The 16,158-nt window shown below is 53.9% G+C and overlaps 1 protein-coding gene across 1 annotated transcript in view; it reads right to left on the minus strand.

Annotated features, from left to right (window-relative positions):
• The window catches only part of CCDC33 (coiled-coil domain containing 33), a 116,601-nt gene that overhangs the window by 66,739 nt on the left and 33,704 nt on the right, over positions 1 to 16,158 (minus strand). The window contains 6 exon segments of the mRNA XM_033440158.2: positions 503 to 623; positions 1,348 to 1,445; positions 4,439 to 4,555; positions 6,158 to 6,267; positions 10,277 to 10,325; positions 10,327 to 10,411. Coding sequence (XP_033296049.1) covers positions 503 to 623; positions 1,348 to 1,445; positions 4,439 to 4,555; positions 6,158 to 6,267; positions 10,277 to 10,325; positions 10,327 to 10,411 — 580 coding nt within the window.

Here is a 16,158-nt window from a genome sequence, read left to right on the forward strand (position 1 = left end):
ACATTCACAATATTGTATAACCATAACCACCATCTATTTCCAGGACTTTTTCATCATCCCAGACAGAAACTATGTACCCATTAAATAATAATAACTCCCCATTCTCTCCTCCCCCAGTCTCTGGCAACCACAATTCTACTTTCTGTCTCTATGAATTTGCCTGTTCTAGATACTGAATGTAAGTGGAATCATACAGTATGTGTCTTCTCTCCTCTGATTTTTATAGCTCTGAGTCCCTCCTGGTTTGTTATTAATTATACATTATCTTGTGTTGATATTTAACCTTTTCACATGTGTGACTCCTGTCTTCATCAAACCAAGGGCTCCCTGAGGGCAGCTTCTCCACAGCACAGACAGGCATGGCCCTGGGTTGGGATTCAGTAAACTCTTACTTAATCGTTAAGTGAACAGCTGACTGAGTGAGTGAGTGAACGAATGCACAAGTCGGTGAGTTACTAGCGGTATAAGCCAGAGAGAGGGCAAATGAGGGAAAGAGCCATACCTGAAGGCACCCATCCTGGCTGACCCGAGGAACATCAAAGTTCATCACGGATGGGATAGGGAAGGAGAGTGGGGCGATGGGAAGCCCCAGGGATGCCGGGTCCCAGGTTACCTGATTGACTCTAGGAAGGCGAGAGACAGGGGTCAGCACAGGGGTGCTGTGGGTGTCCAGCACTGTTGGTTCTGCCCAGTCAGGCAGACAAGGACTCCCACGTGTGCTCTGGATCGATGTGAGAGAGGAAAAGGTAAAGTCGTCCACGTAGTTCAGGTCTGGACACCCTGACAGGTGGTGGACACTGGTTCTTCTGGTGGCTGGTCCAAGCCTTGAGAAAGCCTTGGTCACGAGATGGGCTGTAGCGCCCAGGTTCCTTGCCCCATGACTCTCTGTGGTCTTCACTGAGGCCCCTCCTGTGGACTGTGAATCCACCAAACCCAAAGAGGCCTGGGGAGGAGCCAGGGTTGGTGCCAGGGAGACCTCCAGGAGGGTGAGGAAGGGGACTCCTAGGCAGGGCTAAAGGTCATGAAATTGAGAGGACCCTTAGGCTGCCTCCTCTGGGGACGGCCACTTGATGGTGCCTGGCCCTGAACTAGAGTGGGAGGGGAACTGTGGATGTGGTGGGTATGGATGGGGGGGCACGTTTGGAGGGGCTGAGGACGCTTCCCCTCTACGTGCTGGCTCCCCCCACTCCAAGCCTGCTCTTGTGAAGGGTCTGAGCTGCCCCTTTCCAGGGCTGTGGCAGCTTCCTGGGACCTCAGCCCCAGTGGGGAGGTTTGTTGGGCCTTGTGGGGAGGGCGGGTTTCTAGCCTCCCCCCTCCTCTATCCCCCACCCCTCCCTCCCTGCCCACCCCCGCCTGGGCCCCACTCCCCGAAACTCCTTGTAGCTGGGAACCACCAGGGCAATGACTACCATGAGGCCGGGGCTGTTGACCCCCCGGAGAACGACCTGGGGAAGAGAGGAGGCAGGTGAGCCCTGGGTGGCCTTGGGCCCTCTCGGGGACATGGCCAGCCCACCATCTTTCTCCCCAACAATGAGACCATCCCTGCATCCACGTCTCTGCACAGGCTCCCGCCTGCTCCTGCCTCGGTTCTTGAACAGAGGTTCAAGGCTGCCCTCCTTTAGGCCCTGGGCCAGACATGGGGAAGGCAGCGGGAGAAGACGCCGGTTCTGTCCCCACGTGCCTCCACTGCCATCCCAGAGGCTCCTGTTCTGGCTCCTGGCCCTCACCTCTGTCCGCTAATGGGCTCCCACTCCCCCTTCAGCCCTCACCCCAAACCCCACCCCCCAGCTGTGGCTCCTTTTACTCGTCTGACCCCTCGTTGGCCTCTGCTTCCACTCCTGCGCCCAACCCATTCCCTTTCCCAGGCAATCTGGTACCCGGTGCCGAAAGCTGCCTTCTTAAAAATGAATTGGATCATCTTATCCCCCTGCCCCAACCCCACTGCCCTTAGAATGGATTCCATAATTCTAACCATGATAGCCAAGGCCTGTACGGGTTGGCCTGTCTGCCGCTCAGCCCACATCTCCTGCAGCCCCCCAACCTCTTTTGCCTCACCCCTCCAGCATGCCCCACTTGTTTCTGCTTCAGGGCCTTTGCTTGTGCTGATGCCTCTGCCTAGACTCCCCACCTCCACCCCCACCAACTCAGTGGCTTGCTCCTCCTCTTCTTTTAGAGCTTAAATATCACCACCTCGGAGAGGCCTTCCGTGACCACGCTTACTAAAGAAGCCACCCCCACTCTCTCAGCCCCTAGATTGCCTCTTCATAGCATCAGCATCATTTGTGTTATTCTAATTTCTTTCTTGTTTATTTTCTGTCCATTTGACGAGAACCCTGGCTTTGCAGGGGCAGGGACCGTATCTATCTTATGCACTGCTGTATTCCCAGCTTTTAGCAAAAGTATCTGACAGAGAGTAGAAGCTCAATATGTGCTTGTGGGATAAATGAGTGACATTAATGAAGGAGAAAAGGGGAGAACAGGCGCGAGAGAGGTTGACTGTGCTTATGAGTGTGAGAGAGAGAGAGAACAAGGGTCCTGGGAGGGCGAGGAACAGGAGACAGGCAGTGGCCTCAAGGAGGCGCTGGGGTTGAGCTGGTCTTGGAGGATGGGTGGTGATACTGATTACACGGTGCTGATGGGAAGAAAAGCAGGAAGAGGAAGGGACTCTGGACTTGGCTAAGGCGCCACGTCTCAGGAACACCTCAGGATGGGAAGAGGCCCCTGCCAGGTTGGACCATACCTTCCCTGGTCCTTCTAGCTCTGTCCTCAATGGGAGGAGAGAGGCTGGGAGTAGGGGCTTGTTCTGATCTTTTCCTTTTTCTCCTTTTCCCCTACTCCCCTAGCACCCTCTCCTAAGCCCCTCTGCCAGGACCCATCTCAGCTGATCGTCAGCTCACTCCACACAGGTGTGGACTGATAAGGGCTTGAAATAGTGATGAGAACTTTTCAGGTCTCACTGGGGCCTCTGGAGACTGAATCCCTTTACCAAATTCAAAGGACTGAATCTCTGATGGTGGCACTTCAGACTTCGGATGGGGATGAGGTCTGGGCCTGAGGGATTTCACTGGAACCTGTTAGACTGTCTATTGCTCACCGGGACTCCAACAGGTGTAAGGGCTGAGAGGTGGGCCTGAGGTGTGTGTGCAGGGTGCTAATTTACAACTGTTCTGTGATGAATGGTCAGGTGTGAATGAGACAGCTGCCCACGCAATTTCTTCTTCCACTGTGCTCCCTGGTCTGCCGTCAGGAGCAGACAAGGAGGACATCTGTGCTGGGGCAGGGGAGTGGGCGGGGTGCTGGAGGGCAGAGGGGCCCAGACTCTGTGGAACAAGTCAGAGGGCTGGTGTGGGGCTGAGGCAGATCCACAGGGAGGCGCCCTGCAGGCCAAGGTTCAGCCTGGATCTCAGAGGTGTGGTCTGACAAATGCTGGCATCCAAGGATGACTGAGGGGAAGCAGAGATGTGGGTCAGGAGCTCTGGGCTCCCATACCAGACTCTCCTTGGGTCTCAGTGTACCCAGCTGTGAAATGGGGCTAGTGCCCTGCCGGGCTTACAGTGATATGGGGCAGATCAGATCAGCCCTGCTGGGGCAGGGGAAGCCCAGAGCTTAAGCCCCCTTGGCTCCCACCCTGATCATACTCAGGTCATGACTGGATTTGAATCTCTCATCCTGGGCAATGTGAAGGCTGAGGGAAAAGGAGAAGGCCTATGTCCCAGGACCACATCTTCCTGGAGCATCTCCAGTCCTCCTGGGGCTACTGAAAGATCTAGGGATAGAAGGTAATGGTGGGTGGAGAGCATGTATGGAAGCTGGGCTTAAGCTGGGCCCAACCCCGGCTTGGTTAATGGAAGAGGCTCCAAAAATAGTGGTTGAATGAATGAATGAAGACCTAATTGGAAGACTAGCCAAACAGAAACAGGACTCAAGGAAGAGTGGGGAGGCCCCTAAAATTTTCACTTAGGGGGTGTAGATCCTAGGTCAGGAGTCACTACTCCAGAAGGGAGCGAATAAGAGAGAAAACACCAGAAAATGTGGGCCAAGGTGGGGTGCTTTACTTCCCCACATGAGAGTCAGGGAGACATAGACTTTAGGAGCCTCCTGTCCTCCCTATGGCACTCCCTGCAGGGTGTGAAGGAGCACAGCAAGGGAAGGCAAGGTTAGGGCAGGGTCATATGCCTGGAAAGTGCTGGAAAAGATTAGGCAACATCATCATCGTCTTTATCCCCATCATCCCTGCCATCCCAGGGCAGGTTCTCTACTAACTACTTAGGCTATTTTTGAAGAACCCAGTTGCTTTTTTCTTTCTTGATTTCTTCCTCAGACACCCCGTCCCACACCATCAGACCAGCCAGAGGTGGCCAAGGGCAGAGCCTGGGGCCTGCTCAAAGCTTGGCCGATTCCCACCCCATCCCACCCCTGAGGGTCCCGGTCCCAGCACCTCCAGAGCTGTGTGGTTGTGGCCCATGTAGTGGGGGATGAAGCTGCCCTTCCGAACGACCGTTGCATAAAGTTGGGTCTTGGCGGTGGCTTCATTGGCTTTCCCAGACTCAGTGGGCTGGGGACAGGGTGGGGGAAGAAGACACACAAGGAGGAGAGTGACTAAGGGGCAGACCCTTGCCATAAATCCAGCCCTCTATAGACAATCACTTGGCATTGCTCCACTGGGGCTCCGAGCTGATAATTAAAGTTCATGGTCCCCGCGAGCCCTTCCAAGGAGATCAATATAATAAATCTTCCCTTTTCTATTTGAATATCTCATCGCCCTCACAAGGACCACTGCCTGCCTGCTCTCTTTGTAAAGATGTGATAACAAGGTCTGGGTTGTAAGTGGACAGAGAACCAAGAAGTCTGGGTGATGCTCCCAGAATTACAGCCGAAGTGCTGAGTCCCAGGTGAGTCACTCAACTCTGGGTCTTTGCTTCCTCATCCTGAGGCCCTGGGCTTGGGGTTCTTCTTAAAGTCTAGAGAAGGTAAAGACCCCCTGGGGCCATGGTTGAAGAGTTGCTTGGAAAGAAAGTCAGTGCCAGGGCCTAGAGGAGGGAGGGAGGAGGGGAACTAATCTGAACTGAGCATTTACTATGTGCCAGGTCCCTTGCTAGGTGCTTTATGCCCATCATTGCACTTGACCCTCCAAATGGCCATGCTAAGAGGGATATTATCTCAATTTTGCTGATGAGGAATTGAGGCCTGGGGTTTGGGGATATACAGTTAGCAAGCGGCAGACCTGACTTAGGAACCCAGGCTAACTTCACATTGTTCTTTACTCTAAACAACCAGAGTGGTCTGGAATGCACATGGAGAGAGGGAAAAGTGATGCTTCTGCCCATCTCTTGCCAGTGCCTAGTATACAATAGGCGCTTAATAAAGTACTTGAGCAATGAAAGAGTGAATTCTCCCTTCTATCAATCAGCACTGGGGAGAGGGGTTGGGCAGGGGGGCTGGCCTGGGAGGTTTAGGCCATGGACAAAGGGGCCCTGAGGCTCCCCACTCCAGGCTCATGCCCTATTGCCCACTAGAGGGGTGCATTCCAGGGAACACTTTATTTCCCACACACCCCAACTCTCCTGGGCCTTCTTCCTGTCAATGCAGTGTGAGGAGACAGCACAGAAAGAACTGGCTTGGGAGACAATGTGACCTAGGCTCACACTTGACTCTGCTATTCACTTGCTTTGTAACCCAGGATGAGAGGATTCTGCTCTCTGGGTCCCAGTTCTATGTATGCAAAATGTGATTCACGTTGAGGTTTAGAGTTGGTGTGTGTGGTGTCTAGCCCAGAACCTGGAACTTAGTAGGTGCTTTGTAAACACTGTATTTCTTTGATTTTTAGGTACATTTCCATCCTTTAAACATGTACAAAGTGAGAATACAGCTTTAATTGGTGTATTCATTTAATGTGGTAGATGTTCTATGCTTATTGGACTGTTTTATGGAGATGAACTTGAAGAATTCCAAATTCTTATGGAAATCATTCCTGTCTATCTTCCAGGAGCTATTTTTCCTGAGCCCCACATGGGCCAAGAATTGTCATACATCTGGGTGGGCATGGGATGCCCAGGGTTGCTCTAGGAATAGCTAGGGGCATCAAGGTGGTTCCCACCCACTCTCCCCCTACTTGTCCCAGGCCTAGATGGGCTCAGAGCCCAGGGCTCTGACTCACTTTCACTAGCTCAAAGTGGTAGGGGTGGAAGACACACAAGTACTTGATGGGGATTTGCTAGGGCAACAGCTCCTCTTTCTTTTTATTGTCCACCACCTTGAGGATCACATCTGGAGAGAGAAAAGATGAACACAGGGTCATGGCAAGGCTTAGCTGACCCCTGTCCCAGGTGAGACAGTTGAGAGGTGAACAAGGGAGCAGGGCCCACACTGAAGAACCAACATGCATGCACATGTGTGGAACACACAGATGCACACAACTTCACAAGCACTGTTTGAGCCCCTGCACGGGGCAAGGTTCCTTGCTAGGTGCTCTTAGGACTGAAAGATGCAATTCTCTCCTGTTCCAGAAACTCCCAGCCCAGAGATGAACACACACAGAACTGACCCCAGTCCCCTTAGCAACAGACACATGTGCAGACACACATAAGCAGGAATAGGACCCCTTCCCAGGAACAAGGCCCCCTTCCTCTGGTCACAGACACTCTCGCTAACTCCTCAGGCAGGAAGGGGAGGGCTTATCTCCCATATGATATAGAGGGGGAAACTGAGGCTCAGTAAGGAAAAGTGATCTGTTCAAGGAATCTTTCAATGCAAATATCAATAAAAGTCTACTCCAAGTAAATGAAAACTGGTCTAAACACTAAGAATGATGCACCATTTAGGAAACTCCTTCCAAAGAGACCACATTTTGTCATCAAATGCATGAACTTCAGGAGGAAGTCTGAGAAAAATACAAATGACCTGGAAATAATCATGGTGGTCTTACTTAGTGAGCACCTACTGATTGCCAGGCATGGGGACGGGCACGCCTGAGCCATTATTCCAACAAATTTCCGCAGTCCCTCAAGTAGGAATCGCCATTTCTGTTTTCCAAATGTGGACACTGGAGCTCAGAGAGGTTATACAACTTGATCAACATCACACAGCTAGTAAATGGCTGATGTGAGAGGCTGGATTTAGTGACCTTGGAATCATCTTCCCACTCTGGAAGTCTATGATTTAAGGAAGAACAGGAGATGGGGAAGGAGGGAATGAAGAGGTGGATGGAGGAGGGAGCGAGATAAAAGAGAGATCTAAGAAGAATGGGAAACAGAGGAGCGGGGTGGATGGGCGTACCCGAAGGAGACTCTTGGGTAGCTCCTTGCCCTCTGCCTCTCTTCTTGAGACAAGGACGTTTCAGCACCAGGGACAGCTGCCTCTCTGCAGGCTCCCTGGGAGCACAGTGCTACTGGGTCACTTGGAGCTGGGTGGGTCATTTGGATGAGGGGGTGGAGGAGGAAGTTGACAGCTTTGCTGATTACTCTTCCTTTCTTCTTCCTCCCCACAGCTACCCGGGATGCACAGAGAGGGAAAGACACTTGCCAAAGTCCCTCAAGGGCAGACCATGTGGGATTCATGTTCAGAGGAAAGAGGGGAAAATGGTCACCAAAAGGACTTGAGGCTGTCTTGAAGAAACTAGAGTAAGGGACTTCCCTGGTGGTCCAGTGGTTAAGACTCTGCACTTCCGCTGCAGAGGGCGCAGGTTTGATCCCTGGTCGGGGAAATAAGATCACATACGCCGGGTGGCCAAAAAATAATAAAATAAAATAAAATAGAAACATGAGCAAAGTAAGCGATATATTAAAAAAAAAAAAAAAAAAACAGAGTAAGGCAAGAGGTGTGAAGTCAGCAGACCTGGTTTCTAGTACTAACACACCAACTTGCTTTGTGACCTGTAGCCAGTCATTTAACCTCTCTGAGCTTCATGTTCCTGCTCTGCAAAAGGTTAATACTTTAAAGAAGGAAAACTCTGTCCCTCTCCTAATAATTGCTGTAGGGAGGGGAATATGTTTTCCAACCTATGAAATTCTAAGCAAATGCTCCTCGTAGCTGTCACCATTTTCCTGCTCATTAACCATCTGTAGTGCTCCATACGCTTACCCAGCCCTGAGCAGATTGAAAAAACTCAGCTGGGGGATTCCCGTGCTCCTAGCCAAAGACACAACAGTAGCTGTGGAGGCTGCAGCCTCTCATGGCCACTACCCACGGGCCCTGAGTCCCCAAATACAGTTGGAATTTGCTGAGGCCGAACAAGGGGTGAGTTCCCTGCATTTTTCCCCCTGCCCCTAGTCTCTGCAGCTCTGTGTGGCCAGCCACACAGATGAGCTGTAATTGGAGGGAATGGACAGCCATTCCTCCCTGTTCCTGTCTCCGTGCTACAAACACGCTTCATCAGTTTCTCCTCTGGGCATTGTGCCCCTCTGGCCTCCTACAGCTCCCTTTGTGTGGCCAACAAGCCATTTTTGCTGCCAGTCTGCTTTAGCCCTGACACAGCGTCTGCAACTCCCCTTTGCTTTTCATTAACACATCCTCGAGCTACCTCCTGCCTTTCCGCCACCTCTTGGTCTGGACCCCATCTCCCCCACCCTCCACCGCAGATATCACCACAGCAACCGGTTCCAACCAGGTTCTAACAAGCATCCAGCTACTTCAGTCTGCAAAGAGCCTGCTGCCAATATTCTCTGCTTGCCCATGAGGCCTCCCCACCCTCCTGTCCTCCCTGCAGTGAGTCCTGCTTCCCTCTCTGCTACACAGATGGGCCCCAAGGCCACTGACTCATCACGCCCTTTCCCGTAATCACCCCAGATGTGTAGAGCCCAGGACAGGATCACAGCCCTGGTCCACTCATCACAACCCCTAACTTCCTGTCAGCCACATAGATGTATACACACACACAAACTACACACACTTAGGTACCAACAGGTACATATCAGCTCCCACGTAAATCTAGGTGCACACGTAACACACTGTTGCAGCCAGACATGTGAATGCACGCACACACATACAAGACACACAGACATGCATGCCTGCAGGCATAGTCACAAGCACATACTCACACACTCACACAATGTTCACGCACGCACATGAACCAGCATGCAGGCATTCACACACAGGCACACACGAGCATTTGCATGAGATCCTAGGTCAATTTCTCCTCCTTTTCCACATTTTCTCAACAGCTCCATCTATCCCTTTACAGGCAGAAGAAAATTCTGGGGCTTGACCTAGAACTAGCTTCTTCCCCTTTTCCTGGCACTCCTCTTCACCCCTTTTCTCTCTCCTTTTCCACCGTCTTTAACAGCTGGCTTTCTGCTCTTTGTGAGGTAGACAGGGAGCTCTAAGTCCCTGGCAAGATTTTCAAGGGCAGAGGTAAAGCATGTCATCTGAGGTGTGTCACTTGCAAGACGGGAGCCTGGGGCTCTTCTGACTAGATATGACCAGAGACATCACGGGCACCTGCGAGTCTGTGCTGACAGTGCCTGATGCCGGTACCCACAGCTGTCCTGTCATCAGCCAGCCAATATTCCTGTGTGCCTGGCTTGAGTTCTCACCTGAGAGTGGAAATCAGGTGGGCCCCCAGTGTGGAAAACACAAGTGTGCACACTTATGTGTGTACACTGGTACCTTAAATTGCCTGCAGTGTCAGCATTTGCCAAAACACAGGGACTGGAAAGCCTTCTGGGGGTGGCGGAGTGAGAACTATTAGACAGTTTCTATGACAGCAGCCCCCGACTTTGGAAGCACAGACGCACTACTGTCTGACAGTGGGCAGTTCCCGGGGAGGACTAGACAGGATATGAAGCCATTCTAGGGAAGCAGCTAGAGCTCAGGAGCTATACTGAGAGCATGGAATGCTGATCCTAGGTTCCCCCCACTTACTGATTACTTGAGTTGAGCCTGTGATATAAGTTCCCTGAACCTCAGTGTTCTCATCTAAGCAATGGGAGCAGCATTGCTCCTCTTGGGAGGGGAGATCCAACGAGCAACGCATGGGGATGTGCCAGGAAGCTGTAATGTGCCATTTCAGTGGGAGACGGTGGTAATAACAACCATGAAAATAATAACAAGGGTCGTAAAATAGATAAGCTTTCATTGTCTGGAAAATTCATTTATGTGGAACAACTCATTTTTCGAGCAGGCTGGGGAGATGAGGCGTGACAGCATTATGATTTTTTTCCTTTAAAGTGCTTTTAACTGAGCCCAAGGAGACATTCAGGTGGCTTCCAGCTGCGTTGAGAGGGAGGCTGGTTCTGCCCTGCACCCCTCCTAAGCCCCGCCTGCCCCCTCACCGCCTCACCTTCACGCCCCGCATCCTCAGCTTGGATCTCCCCTTTGACTGTGTCCCCCCCAGATGGGGGCTTTGCTGGGCTCCGAGGGCACAGATGTGACTGCCTTGGAACTCTGGTTCTTCGCTGCCTCACATGTGGTTTTCCTGGGGAGGGGTGGGGCAGGCTGAGTCAGAGGGAGGGTGCCCTGCCTGTTGCTCCCCCCCCTCACACTTCACTGTCCATAATTCTGAGCAAAGAGTGGACGGGGCATGAATTGCTCCCTGTCAGGCAGAGACACTCATGTCATCCCAGGCCCAGGGAACGCCAGGCCTCTCTCCTCGGCTGCCCTGCCTGCCCGGGTGACCAAGGCACCAGAGGATGAGGGTGGGGGTGGAAGAGGAGGGAGACGCCTAGCCTGTCTGACTTCCCGCCCCCGGCCAGGTCAGGGCTTCCCAGCCTGAGTGCACAGACTCCCATGTTGATTCTCTTCTCGAGGTTCTGTTTGGTGGGAGGAGGTCTCTGGGCAGGGCAGCTGTGCAGTGCCCACCTGGTTGACCTCTCCTTTAACTTTCATCTCCCCAAGCTTCTGGCCCAGCTACCCGGCTCTGAAACTTTTCAATGGGGTACACACGCGCCACTGTCTTCTGCAGCAGCCTTCTGCGGCCCTGCGTGCAGGGTCCCGGGCAGGGCACGTGGAGCTGGGCACGGGGCAGGGCAGGGGCTGGTGAGGGGTTTCAGGCCTGCAAGCCTTCAAGGCCCTGCAGGGTGAGGCTGTCCCAGGTGAGGTGGGAGCTTGGGCCTTCTGCATCCTAGCACATCCCCCAGGGGTCTGGGATGTGTCCCCGAGATCCTGAGCCATCGAACAGTTCGGTGAGAGAGTTCATGTTTCTTCTGTTGAGGAGGTTGTTATATCAGGGCTGTAAGCGGTGCTGCTACGTTAACTGCAGCAATCATGGGTGAGGACTCGTCTCAGAGAGCCTTGGCAGGGGGAGCCGCACCACACACTCGCGAGGGAGAAGCATTGTGGACAAATGGTACTCCAGGGTGGGCAGCAGAAATGGCGTCCATACCAGCCCTTGGCCCCCACCCCCAGATGCCCCTAAAGAGAACGTGGGGCAGGCGAACCGGCCCAGAAGCTCAGACCCAATGTGTCCCATGTGTTAGCAGCCCCAACCTTGATCCTTCCCAGCCCAGCTTGTTCCTCTCTTCCAGGAAACCCTCTGGGACCCCCTGGCCCTCACTGCTCCTTCTCTCCTCTTGACTTGAGTGGCCTGGATCTTTCCTTCTAACCATTACAGCCCTACTCCTGTGGACACCCATTCTTGTGGGGGTCCTGTATTCAAGCTCCAGGGGTCAGCTAAGGATTCCCCTCTGCTGAGAGGCAGTGTGACATGGTGATGATGACAACAGGGTCCCTGGAGTTAGACCGCTTGGGTTCCAAATCCCAGCTCTAACTCGTAAGTAGCTGTGTGACTTTGGGCGAGGTTCATAACCTTGCTGTGATTTACCTCCTTCATCTGTGAAATGGGGACGGTAATGCAGGGTTGTTGTGGGCATGAAGTGAATTAATATGTGTGAAGTACCTGAGACATTGTTAGATACCATGAGAGTGTTAATAATAATAATAGTAGTAGTAGTAATAATAATAATGATTTTAATTGCCCCAGGTCTGGCGTCTCCCTATCTTGATCCCCAACTCTGGGTCTGCAACTGGGGGTCTCTGGCTGCTGTGACCAAGGTAAGTCACAGCAAAGAATACCCAGAAAGAGTACAGGCTTTGGAATCACACTGACTGGTTTCCAGCCCACAGTTCTCTTCCGGCCAGGTCCCCTCCTCTCTCTGAGCCTCAGTTTCCTCTTCTGTAAGTAGTACCTCCCTCCGAGGGTTGGTTATAAGGACTGGGGAGAAAGCATGTTAAGCTCTGGCACACAGAAGACCCCCATTCATGTTATTCCCTCATTTGTGATACAAAACAACCTGGGCAGGGCTTCCCTGGTGGCGCAGTGGTTGAGAGTCCGCCTGCCGATGCAGGGGACACGGGTTCGTGCCCTGGTCCGGGAAGATCACACATGCCGTGGGACGGCTGGGCCCGTGAGCCATGGCCGCTGAGCCTGTGCGTCCGGAGCCTGTGCTCCGCAACGGGAGAGGCCCTCGTACCGCAAAAAACAAACAAAAACAACCTGGGTGTGTCCAAAGCCACCTGAGGGCAGCGTGAAGGGGAAAGGGATGCACTGCGGGAGGGCTGAGGTGACAAGGGGTGTGTTGCCCAGAGAGCTGGAGCGATGGAGCCCACCAGACTCGGTGCCCACCCAGACACAGCCATCACCTCCCCACACCTGCAAAGCGGGTCCCTCTGGCCCAGGGCTGTGCGGGAGGCTGCCAGGCTGGAGAGAACAAGGCAGTGAGGCTGGCGGGTGGTGGAGCCCAGCCTGCCGACGCTCTTCAGACCCCTTCCTCCCGGCTCCGTGACCTCTGCTAACTGAGGGGTGTGACCTGGACCCCTCCACCTGCCACTCTGCTCTGGTTCCCCCTCTGCCAGCCGCCCCCAATGTCAGAGGCCTCAGAGCTCTCAGCAGCCTCCCGCCAGCCCCCATTCCACCTGCTCTGTTCTTTCTCCATGACTCCCTTCCTCTGGGAAGCAGGAACTGGTCTCCACAGAGGACAGAGGGCGGAGAGCAGTGGAACGGCAGAAGCACTAAGTGGAGACGCTTGCAATGATGCATGTGAGGAGGATGTCAGACTTTCCACACCCTAACAGCAAGCTTGCTCCTGCAGGGCGCGTGGTATTTGCATCCCTGGGGGCTTCTCAGTGCAAGGAGAGGACAGAATCGGGGGTGAGCGATGGACTTAAGTCACAGCAGTGCAGTGACACAGTTCAGGTTGGAGCCCATGACCCCAACTTGCCAGCCTGTCTTCCACTCTCCTGATGTCTTCAGCCCCTTGTCCCCTCCCCTGGGCATCTGGCAGGAGGAATTCCAGGTGGAAAGAGACAGGGAAGGGCAATGGACAAGGCTAAGGGAGTCTGCTGGTGCTGACTTCGCTCAGGCATAGAAAGAGTTAAGCAAGCCCTTCCCTCAACACACACCACAGAGGTCGGAGGGGGCTAGGTGAGCAGAGAAGAAATAACTCTGGAGGGGTGAAGCCCCAGGGGAAAGAGGAAGCTTTTAGCAGGTGGAGGGAGGCTGTCAGAGTAATGGCTTTTCTTGGCACAGCTGACTCCTCTGGGCCTTGATGTTATTCTAGAAACGAGAGCTAGAGGGGCCTCTGATTTCTCACAGAATTGGAGAAGGGGAGCAGCTCACACCCTGCTCTCAGCCCCCATTCTGTGCCCTCTGCTGGCACAAGAGAAGCTGAGTTCTAGGGTCCCTCAGGCCTCTGATGGAGCTCGGGTCTCCCAGTGCAGTCTCAGAGCCCAGGGGGCCTCTCTGGGACCTGCCTCCACACAGCCGCCTGCAAGCCTGAGCTCCTCCCTCCCTGTCCCTAAAGCCCTGGCCTCGCTCTAGCAGGGGCCCGGGAGGAGCTGCCAGGTGCTGCCCGCTGTCCTGAGGCTCAGACTTATTCCAGCCATGGGAGCAGGGCAGCCACCCCAGGATGGAACCGGGGGTGGGCTCAGAGGCACAGTGCGGTAGTCCTGGGTCCAAAGGTGCAGGAAATGTGACCCCCGCTTCAACCCAGCCCACCCCTCAGGGCACTGGAGGGGTGTGTGTATATTTGACAAACTCCAGCCAGGCCCAAGCACAGCTGTGAGTGGGAGGGGAGAAGGACTGGGCTTTCCTTCTGTGAGGTCAGAACTAAGGGGAACATGTTGTCTGGTTCCCAGGGGCTGCAGCTGTGAGTGGAGGTGAGCACTGGAAACGCATGGGATGTTGATGGAGAAAGAGGGCAGGCTCCTGAGGTGCTCCCCACCCTCCACTGTCCTCTGAAGGCCCCCTAGGGCACACACCTCATGGGTGGAACCTGTGTGCCACTGTCCCTGTGTCCAGGAAGTCTCCCCTCACTCCTCTCTTTCCCCTCCCCCATTACAAGCGCATATGTGCATGCATGGATGTGTGCGGACATACACACACATGCACACGCACAGGATGCCCCAGAGAGGTTTGTGTGCCACACTGTACCCAATTTCTGTACACAGTCCCCAGTCTACCAGCCCTCAAGCTGCCTCCACGGTCTCTAAGCCCACCTCCTGCTCTGCCTGTCCTCTTGGTCTTCCATATTCCTCAAAGCATCAGAGCATGAACAACTGTCAAGGTCCGGCCTCCTCCTGGGCAGGGCTTTGGAAGGATGCAGGCCACCTGTGTGCCAATACCAGGGCAGCCCCTGGGAGATCATGGGAAAGGGGAGCACCCCAATTTGGGTCTGTTCTTGCTGCTGGGGTCCTGGCTGGGCAGGGTCTTGAATCCTGAAAGACCAGAGGGATATTCCCAGAAGCCCTGGGGAAAGAGGTGGCTGGGTAGATGGAGAAGGATATGACGGAGGGCAGAACCTTTAGGTGGATGGGTGGCAGAACAAGAGGTCTTGTGACCTTTTGACCTGTCCTCCACAGCCCTGCTGCTCTCTCCCAGGGAAACTTAGAGGGAGGTGGGGGAACACGTTCAGATTAAGATTCCTGCAGGCCTAGCACAGGGAGATCAGCTCGGTGCTTTGTGACCACCTAGTGGGGTGGGATAGGGAGGGTGGGAGGGAGGGAGATGCAAGAAGGAAGAGATATGGGGATGTATGTATATGTATAGCTGATTCACTTTGTTATACAGCAGAAACTAACACACCATTGTAAAGCAATTATACTCCAATAAAGATGTTAAAAAAAAAAAAAAGATTCCTGCCGGCCAGATGCTGGTGTGTCATGATTGGGCCTTATCCTGTCCTGAGGAGGCAGGGCAATTCCGTTCTACCTGGACCCTCCATGCAGGTCTCTGAGCCAGGAAGGCCAGCCTCCCTCATCCTCCTGAAGTCTAAGAGGCACCCAGACTCCCAGGTCACAGGCCTACCTCTATCCCTGGAAGGCACAGAAAAACCCCATGACCTCCTCCTCCCCCAGAGGCCCAGCCTTGTGCAACAGGGACAAAATGGGAGAGTTGGCCTCTGCAGAGATGGTCATCTGAACGGGCTGGTCAAAGGCTGGATTCTTGTGTTGCTGACCCTGCCTGGGCTGGACCAGGGAAGGAATGTTTCCTGGAGGAAGCAGGGTTTGAATAGTTGGAAAGGAGGACCTTCCCAATCGGAGGATAGAGCCTGAGGTTCAGAGGGGCCATGAGCTCATGGGCAGCTCTGGGGAGGGGCTGGCTGGCCCATCTAGGGTCCGTGGGTTGGGAGCATGGGTTGGAGTAGTGAGAGAGGAAAGCGAGGCTTGTGGGCCTCCCTTACCCCATTCCCTCTCCAGCCCCTTCTCTCCACACCCAAATGCGTCATCCTCTGAGGCCAGACAGGCAGGAGGGAAAACCCCCGGCCGTCACAGGACCAGAGGATAGCTGGGCATAGCTGGGCAAGAAGATGCGGCCTGAGGCTCCATGAAGGAGGAGCTGAGATCTGAGGCAGGGAGTGTCTGGTCTGAAGCTCCCTTCTCTCGCCTCTCCCACTTCACCAGACAGCAGCCCATCCATGGCACTCCCCACTCCATGACTGCCTCTCCCCAGCCCCCAGTGCATCTGGTCCTTGTGGGTTTTGAGCTCTTGGGAGGCTGCCACTTAAAGGCATGAGCGGGGCTGCTATTCTCAGCAAAGTGATGGGCTCTCGTCCTAGGTTTCATTTATTAATTGGACTCTAATGAACCATCACTGATTGTTGATGGTGCTACACCGCTACAGGCGGGCCTCAAGTTAGAGAACTGAGGTGTGATGGGGGTGTAAACCGGAGGCCAGCCATCTCGCAACCACACGGGCGTGGCTCCTCCCCTGCACTTTCCTGCAGGGAG

Source organism: Orcinus orca, chromosome 2 (genome assembly GCF_937001465.1).
Source record: "Orcinus orca chromosome 2, mOrcOrc1.1, whole genome shotgun sequence".
Classification (NCBI taxonomy): Eukaryota; Metazoa; Chordata; class Mammalia; order Artiodactyla; family Delphinidae; genus Orcinus; species Orcinus orca.